Raw genomic sequence first — 9,100 nt, forward strand, 5'->3', positions numbered from 1 at the left:
TTCTCTTTCACCACTCTCTCCTCCAACCTTCCTACTTCCTTCTCCCCTCCTTTACTCTTTTCTCTCTCCTCTCCTTTCTCCCTTCCTTCTCTTTCTTCCCTACTTCCCTCTTCTTCCTCTCCTCTCCTCTTCTCTTTCACCACTCTCTCCTCCAACCTTCCTACTTCCTTCTCCCCTCCTTTACTCTTTTCTCTCTCCTGAGGAGGTCCCTTTTGAAGCCAATTATGTAGCTGCCGCCCGGCTCCACTGCAACCCTGGGGCCTGGCTGGAGAGGTAAAGCTGAGCAGGGAGTCAGGCAGGAGTTTGACTGCCAGGCCGGGCTCAGCCGGTGCCAGCAGCCCCTCAGCAGGGAGACCCCAGAGCTTTTCTTCCGCTGGCCTGACCCCTCCCCCTCCTACAGGCTTCCAAGACGTCCACGCCATGGTTTTCCTCGGCTTCGGCTTCCTGATGACCTTCCTGAAGCGCTACAGCTTCGGTGGGGTGGCTTTCAATTTTCTGATCGCTGCCTTTGCCCTCCAGTGGTCTGTCCTCATCCAGGGGTTTTTCCACACCTTTCACGATGGCAAAATCCACGTGGGAATAGAAAGGTGAGCAAGCGATGTTTGGCCTCCTCGAGCCTGCAAAAGAGGGGGCTTTGGCCTAAGCAGGAGGGGGCAGCAGGAGGAGGACAGGACGAGGGAGCTGAGTGGGGGCTGGCACGGCCCTGGGCAGCCGGGCCACTCGCCTGAACCTCAGCCTCCAGATTCCGTCCCCGTCTCTTGTGGACTTGAGAGTCTCCCTCGTCCAGACACAGACTGCCCAATCTGCAGCAAGTGTGGTTAAAAAAAGCCCAAGCGTGCCACTGAAGCTCCCCATCTGAATTTGTTTGACCATCACTGCAGACACCAATGCCAATCAAGGTGTGACACTAGCAACCAAGATCAAAATCAAGCAAGCTTAGTGGGAAGGCAGTCAGCAGCTCACGAAGGGAGTCCCTGTCGCTGACAGTAGATGATAGCTCAGGGGTTGGATTCAAAGCTCTTTTGGCCTCCCGGCAGATAAGTGCTGCCCATTGCCTGCCATCTTGACCTCAGAGCTGCCCCCGACCAGACCCTGAGAGGGGCTTCATCTGGGATTAGGGATGTGGGGAGGGGTCCTGTGCCAAGCAAGGCAGACCTGCAGCTCCAGTTTCGCCTGCCGTGTCCCGCTCCTCCCCACAGGACTCAAAGCCAGCCCAGCCCACCCTGGCAACCTGTGGCTTCACCCTGCTCTATCGTTGCCTTCGTCTCCTGCTGGGTCACCCTTTGAGCGGGAAGGCTGGGGAAGCCACTCTCTCCCCGCTTCAGCCCACAACCTCCCCGTACCTGGAGGTGTTTTTTCACGCATTTTAAGTGCAGGTTCTTTGGCAATCCTTACTTAAACACAGCCAGGATGAACGGGGAGAAGGGAACTCTCTGGCTAGCCCTTCCTCCCCTGCCCCACCTTCTTGCCAGCATGATCAACGCAGACTTCTGCGCCGGGTCCGTCCTCGTCTCCTTTGGGGCGCTGCTGGGCAAGACGAGCCCCGTTCAGCTGCTGCTGATGGCTGGGCTGGGAGTCACCCTCTTCGGCCTCAATGAGTACATCTTGCTGAGCATCCTTCAGGTGAGCTACTGGGCTCCCCGGGGGAGGGGGCTTGCCCCTCACCCATTGGGATGGGATGGGCCCAGAGCGAGGAACCGTAATACAAAATCACCCAGAAGCTGCGTTCGCACATCCATGGAGATCCTGAAACCAGGTTATGTAATTTGTCAGGCATGGGAAACCGACGACGACGTATGGAAATGCTGAAAGCCGTTTCTTATTGCTTTTTGGCCTAAATAGACAGAATCTTGCTGGACTAAAGCACCCTCTGCGTAACTTTCTGACAGAGGCTGCGAAGAATTAGGGAGGACAGTTCTGCACCACAGGAACGATTCAAGGCTTATGATCTTCTTTACGCCTCCATCTTGCCACTCAGTGCCAGATCCCATCACTGTTATTTTCATAATGTGCAATGCTCCTGATAGGTCTTTGCTTGACTCGTGGCAATGATCCTCAGCCCCAAAGAATGTGCTTCCTCTCCCCCACCCGCCCACATCACCCATTTCTCAGTGAAAGGGGGAGCCGCAGGAGGTCTCTTGGAATCCCAGTGTCTTCACCCTGGCCCCATTTCCCTCTGCATAGGGCCCAGGACGGCCACCTTCCAGGCATCAGGCAGACCCCAGTCTTCATCCACACCTTAAACATCACACACAGATGCTCCATCATCAGATCTCACTGGACCCTCTTAGCCTGGACCCTTTCTTTTGCCCAGGCATTTGGACCAGGAGATTCAGTGAACTCTGTGAGGATGTGGCTTTTGGTTTCTGAGGTTGTGCTTTTTACCAGGGGGACATGGCTACGCTGGGAGCCACTGCTGCGAGATGAACAGCTCTATAAATAATTGAAATAAACGAATGAATTAACACATCTCCAAATAAAGAATTGTGGGAGGAAAGATTGATTACATTCCTGGGAGGTGCCTTGTAGGAGGTGGATGGTTTTAAATGGCTTAAGAAGTTGTTGGTGCTGAAAAATAAGCTGGCCACATGCAGGTATCGCTTCCTCCTGTCTGGCTCAGGTGAAGGATGCCGGGGGCTCCATGACCATCCATACTTTTGGGGCCTACTTCGGGCTGATGGTGTCCCGGGTTCTTTTCCGACCCCACCTGGACAAGAGCCGGCAGCGGGAAGGCTCCGCCTACCACTCGGACCTCTTTGCTATGATTGGTGAGGCTCCCCAAGGGGCTGCTGGGCTTTGTGGCTTTAGGAGAGCAGCTGGATCCGAAGGGAGTCCAGTGGGCAGAGCAAGTATGTCGAGGGGGGCTAGGCGGGTCTTTTTATGGTTTTGGAAGAACCGGCTGGAGCTTTCTAGGTTTGCTTATAATTATCTTCAACCTCACTTAGTGGTCAAGTTACAGTTTCTTTGAATACTCCACTAAATTGCTAATTTTTAGCAATTGTTCAACAAAAATCCCAGGGAAGCATAGGGTCTGCAGTAAACGGTCTGAGGGTAGACATCACCTTGGACTATGAATGATCCACTCTGAATTATGGAGAGTTTCTAGTACATTATGACCGCACAAGACCATCCCTTCCCCTGGGAGTGCACACATTTATAAACCTGTAAGCCACTCTCGGAGACTGGAGGACCCTTAAGCAGAAGGGCTGCTTTGTCCCTTTCGAGGGTTGGGGGCACAGAAATCGTATCTCCCTGTGTCCCTGGCAGGCACTCTCTTCCTGTGGGTCTTCTGGCCCAGTTTCAACTCAGCAGTAACCGCCCACGGGGATGACCAGCAACGGACGGTGATGAACACCTACTTCTCCTTGGCCTCCAGCACCCTCACCACCTTCGCCATCTCCGCTCTGGTGAACCGCGGAGGCCAGCTGGACATGGTGAGGAAGCCCCCGCTCTCGTCTTGAGGCAGCTCTGGAGGGTGCCCACTGTTCTCAGAGGGAGGGTCTGGTTTGTAACCCCAGATGTTGGGGGGGGGCAAGATTGCAGATCATTGAAGCCAGGGATGTGTGCACATGGCTTTGCCAGATTCTGCAGCAGCTCCTCTGGTTTAAAAGCCAAAGGGGGCAGGGTGGGGGGTGGACATCTCTTCCATTACACTAACCGATATTTTCTGCTGTGGTTTATGGGATATTAACTACGGGAGCATCAACATTATTTTATTCCATTTTTATATATATATATATAAAACTCCAGGCAGTGAACATACCTAGTAATCCTGTCTCCTACTTTCCCATTTTATTTTATTAATACTGTATTTTATCATTTACTGAATGGAATTGAATTTTAAGTTAAAGGTATGCAAAATGAGGTTGGAATTCATTCACTTCTAGCTCCTGCCCCCCAATTCCTGGGTCACTTTCTTCTATTTCCCCTCCCCCCCCCAGGTTCACATCCAGAATGCCGCCCTGGCTGGCGGGGTGATCGTTGGCACTTCAGCCGAGATGGCGGTGACTCCCTTTGGGGCCCTGATCGCCGGGTGCGTGGCTGGCCTGGTGGCCACCCTCGGCTTCAGGTTCCTCACGGTAGGCCTTCCCAAATGCCTGAGCCATGCGTTGCCCGCAGCCCCTTCGGGTCTCCGGAAGAAGCCTCTTCTTCCTCCAAAGGAGCCGACTCGGCAGCAGAGCGCAGAAGGGGAGGTGGGCAGGGACCGGGTGCCAGCCAGGCAGGAAGGAGGGTCCCCTCCCGAGAGGCCCAGTTCTCAGCATGGCCGAAAGGCTTCCCGCCCCAAAGCGCAGGGTCCTCTTTCTCTCTCTCTTGCCCAGCCCATCCTGGCTGCCAGGCTGAAAATCCAGGACACCTGCGGGATACACAACCTGCACGGGATGCCCGGCGTGCTCGGTGCCCTCCTTGGTGCCCTAGTGGCCGCTCTGGCAACCCCAGATGCCTATGGAGAAGGGTGAGTGGCACTGGGGGGGGGTGGTGAGGCAGAGGGTTAGGACCAGGGAGGGCCAGCTCCCTGCCTCCCTCCCTGGCTCTCTTCCCAAAGGAAGCCTTGCCAAGGCGGTGGTCTGCCAGGACTGTGCTGGCTCACGGGGACAGTCTTGCTCCTGTAGGATGGCTGACGTCTTCCCCCTTGTGGCCTCCGGGCAACGCACCTCCCTCAGACAGTCTCTCTTCCAGCTGCTGGGCTTGCTGGTCTCCCTGGGCATGGCCCTGATCGGTGGCAGCCTGGTAGGTGAGTGGGGGGGCAGGGCAGGCAAGCACCCCTGCAGCTCTTTTCACTCTCCTCATCCTGGTTTCCACGGGGGGCATTTTTCAGCTTGGGAGTCTCCTGCGACCTCGGAAGGGAGTCAGACGCGGGCCCCAGACCTGCACTACTGCAAGGGGCTTGAGAAGCAGTCCTGACATTTTTTATTTATTTATTAAATGTGTATGCCTCCCATCTTACTATCAGGCAACTCTGGGCAGCTTACAACCTTATAAAAACAAGAATATAAAAACCTTAACATTAACAAAGATTGGGTAAAGTAGGAACTGGTACGCGGATGGGATGGAGGTGGGACCTTCTCCTTAGTCCACTAGCCATGGGTCACCCCTGTGAGGTGGAGTAGGCAGAAGTGGGTCTTAAGGCAATTTTGGGAGGCTAAGAGGGTGGGGCGGATCTCACCTTGAGTGGCCTGATGTTCCAAAAGACAGAATCCACCGCAGAAAAAGCTCTTCCTCTGGACCCCCCAGCCAAGTTCCTGGATTAACAGCGTCGGTAGTAGGCCCCTGCTGGCATGAGTGGGTGGGCCAATCCCATTTTGAAGTGGGACTCCCAGAAAAGGCCATCGTAAGAAGCCCCCCGCCCCGTGCTGCAGATCCCCTGCTCCTTCTGGCTGGTCTCTCTTTTTTTAGGGGCAGTCCTGAAGATGCGAAGCCTTGGGATGCCCCCAGATGCTCTCTGCTTCGAGGATCAAATCTATTGGGAGGTATTTGAAGGCTTCCCCGGGGTCAAAGCCAGCTGCTGCTTAGCCTGCATCCAATGCTGTGGATTCCCCTGAGACCGGAGGCTGATGGATGGATGGATGGATGGATGGGTTTTATAGCCTGCTTTTCCTCTGGGACCTCACGGTGGAAGGGACACCCCCCCCATCCCATCCCAAGTAGCTTAGCCAGCATCAATTCTCCCAGAATGAAACACAGGAGCTCTGCTAACACAACATGCTAGACCAGTGGTTCTCAACCTGTGGGTCGGGACCCCATTTGGGGTCGATCGACCATTTCATGGGGGTCGCCAAGCAAGGCTGTCCGCCATTTTTTTTGTCTGCCATTTTTTTCCCCTTTTCCAGCAGGTGCCTTACCTCCCTTGGGCTGGGCCAGCTGGTGGTCAGCCTGCTCCGTCTCTGCCGCTTGCCAGCTACGCCCTGGCTGGTGCACGGGGCGGAACCACGCATGCGCGGCGCTCCCGGGCAGGGAAAGTCCTCGACTTACGACCGGTTGGGTAGTCCTCGACTTACGACTGGTTTAGTCCTTGACGTACGACTGGTTTAGTCCTCGACTTATGACCGGTTGGGGTCGCGGCATTAAAAAGGTTGAGAACCACTGTGCTAGACTAAGCTAAAATGAGATTGGAAAAATTGTGATTCTGTTTATAGTCCAAGCTCATTGTATGAGCAGAATGCAAATAAGCTTTGTTTTATTTAATGTGTTCTGTTAAGGGATCAGACCTATTGTTTTATTAACCTCAATCTGGGTGCAAACACAGCCACACGATTCAAGTTAGAAGAGAAAAGGAAAAATGGTGGCCGTGCAGAGAGGCTGGGTGGTCCTGCTGAGGCTGTGGACCATGTTAGGTCAGTGTGGGCTGGAAGGGTCAGCTCGACCTCTGGAGGGCCAAAGACATCCTAGTTCGGTTCTGGCAACAGCTCTTTTGGGAAGCACCAAAAGCTGGAGTCAAAAGGGGCTTTGAACTTGCATGCTTGCTGGCTGCCCGAAAGCTTTGTGTTCCAAGCATGGAGGACAGAGAGAAGGGGGGGGGGAATGCTATTCTCAGCCCCTCCCCTTTTGGCCTCACTTAGGTGCCTGAAGAACATCATGATGGCTTCCAGGGCATGGAAGCTCTGAGCACAGAGGAGGCAGACAAAGCCACCCACGCCTGACAGGGTCGATCAGGGTTGCTCACATCACCATCATCCCCATCACCACCAACCACCCAAAAAGCAATCAGTCCAAACTATCAGGATTTGCCTTGACGAAAGCGAGGAGGAGTCTGTTGCTGGAGCAGCAGCGTCTTCCAGGATTGGCCTCTGCCTGGAAGTCCTGCAACTACAGGAGATGGTTTGCAATGACTCGGGTGCACCGGTTCAGAAGCACCGTCTTCCACCTGATTATTTCACAGGTTCTAGAGTTGTGCCATCAGCTGCTAAAAAATATCCCGAGGCCAACAGCAGCCAATGTTATTTTTAAAGCTTGTTTTCTTTCACAACCACCCTTCAATTTATAGAATCCTATTTGCTTTTCAACATAGATTCCATACTGCAAATCAGAAATAGAACCAAATACAGGTAGTCCTCAAGTTACCACCACAACTGAGCCCCAAATTTATGTTGCTAAGTGAAATATTTGTTAAGTGAATTTTGCCCCTTTTTATGACTTTTCTTCCCACGGTCAATCATTGCATTTGTTAAGTTAGTAACACGGTTGTTAAGTGAATTTGGCTTCCCCCATCAACTTTGCTTGTCAGAAGGTTGCAGAAGGGGATCACGTGACACACACCCCGGGACACGGCGACCGTCATGAATATGAACCATTTGCAAAGGATCTGAATTTTGATCATGTGAATTTTGATCATGCTGCAATGGTTGTTAAGTGTGAAAAGCAGTCATAAGTCACTTTTTCAGTGCCGTTGTAACTTTGAACAGTCACTAAATGAACCGTTGTAAGTCGAGGACTGCCTGTAACTGAGAGTGTGCAACAAGCAGCAACCTAGTAAAAGAAATGAACGATGAGACAATCAAGGCGGGCCCCGATCTGGGCTTTCCGTCAAGAGGTGGTTGTCAGACCCCCTACTGGGGCTCCCACGGGGTGTGTGTGTCAGCAGCCAGTCTTTGGGGGAACATTGGGGTTGGGGTTTTTTTTGCAATTTTTCAGTATTTCACATATTGACAACATAAATAAAGTTAACTCAGTAAATGTTATGGAATTTGGCAATATAATAGCTGGAGAGCAAATAAAATGAATTTTACCTTAAGATATCTACCTTTTGAAAACTTTTGACTTTTTTTCAGCTTGGCACCTTCAGCTGAAAAATTCTTTATCATGTTTCCAATACATTTTGAAAAATTGGAAGCCATTTTAACAATCATAACTGAAGTAATATATCAATGAAAAAATATTTGCACCAAAATTTTAAGCATGCTGTTTGAAGTAGTTAATATTAGTTTACTATTGATATTGCATATCAGTGCTTGTATCCAGATTATGTGTTTGTTTAATCACACAAACTATAACTTGTTCAGCTTCAGAATCAAATTCTATCAATAATTTATAATTAAATTCTAATAAATATTAGACTGTTGTATTAAAACATTCTGAATTGTATTAAGATTATTCCATTAAGATTCTATTAGGAGTCTATTGGCTAATGCAATAACAACAACAACAACAACAACAGTAACAACAACAACCCCTGAATGAGCATTTCTGCATTTCCTTAAGTGCTGCCATGCCGGTGGTGCCTGAAGTGAGAGATCTCAGTCCATTCTTGAGCCATCTTCTCATAAGATTTCATCCTGGTTTTATTGACCCCCCCACAAATCTTAAAATCCATACAAGTTATGAAGCGTCCACTGATTAACTGTACAACTTTAAAATGTTGCAGCCAATTGTGACAATCCAGGATTAAATCTGTTCTTGTACTTTCCCAAAATTTTCATTAAACCATTTATGACGTAGTTTTTTATTTTATTAATTTTATCAAAGTATAAAATACAAAGAAAAAAGTGAAGAAAACTAAAAGAAGAGGGAGGGGGGAGATGGGGGACAGTGTAAAGAAGAAAAGAAAAAAGGAAAAGGTACTGACTTTGGACTCTCTTTAGCACAGTACAAGGTAACAACATTACAACCACAACCTTTTACTTTTACACAATAGATATACAAACCGTTTCTATAACAATAAGCTTATCTAGTTCACAAAAACAGAATCAAAGTTTTATTTTTTTTTTCTCGTTGCGAGCACAAAATCCGGAAGCAATTTCAAAATAGAGACAAGATTAAATATACTTTTGCTTTATGGATATATTGAGAATGCTTTGAGAAAAAAAGATACGATAACCATCTTAGTGAAGGACACCCTATTCTGGGAAGATTTGTTTCAGACTAACTTACAAGGTCAAATAGAACAAATCTGGGACTTTCTTTATATGGATATAAATAAAGCTGAGATTTTTTTCAAGAAAAAAGATCTGTCAGACTCTCTTGAGAACAAGAAAAAGACTCTATTCTTTGAAGATAAGCTGGAGGGAGTGACCTAAAATTAACATCTTAATTAATTAGGATGCATTTCTTAAAAAGCTTGATATATATACTGAAAGTTTTAAATTAATTTTGTATATATAACATG

General features: G+C 49.6%; 1 protein-coding gene across 1 annotated transcript in view; it reads left to right on the top strand.

Moving 5' to 3' along the window:
- Window positions 1-6,638, top strand: part of RHBG (Rh family B glycoprotein) — a 9,800-nt gene extending 3,162 nt beyond the window's left edge. The window contains exons 2-10 of the mRNA XM_015819849.2: window positions 401-587; window positions 1,473-1,623; window positions 2,621-2,768; window positions 3,268-3,434; window positions 3,942-4,079; window positions 4,320-4,453; window positions 4,611-4,732; window positions 5,395-5,495; window positions 6,558-6,638. Coding sequence (XP_015675335.1) covers window positions 401-587; window positions 1,473-1,623; window positions 2,621-2,768; window positions 3,268-3,434; window positions 3,942-4,079; window positions 4,320-4,453; window positions 4,611-4,732; window positions 5,395-5,495; window positions 6,558-6,638 — 1,229 coding nt within the window. The remainder of the gene's footprint in view (window positions 1-400; window positions 588-1,472; window positions 1,624-2,620; window positions 2,769-3,267; window positions 3,435-3,941; window positions 4,080-4,319; window positions 4,454-4,610; window positions 4,733-5,394; window positions 5,496-6,557) is intronic.
- The last annotated feature ends 2,462 nt before the right edge of the window (window positions 6,639-9,100 follow it).

Source organism: Protobothrops mucrosquamatus, unplaced genomic scaffold, assembly GCF_001527695.2.
Source record: "Protobothrops mucrosquamatus isolate PMUCROS unplaced genomic scaffold, P.Mucros_1.0 scaffold1001, whole genome shotgun sequence".
Classification (NCBI taxonomy): domain Eukaryota; kingdom Metazoa; phylum Chordata; class Lepidosauria; order Squamata; family Viperidae; genus Protobothrops; species Protobothrops mucrosquamatus.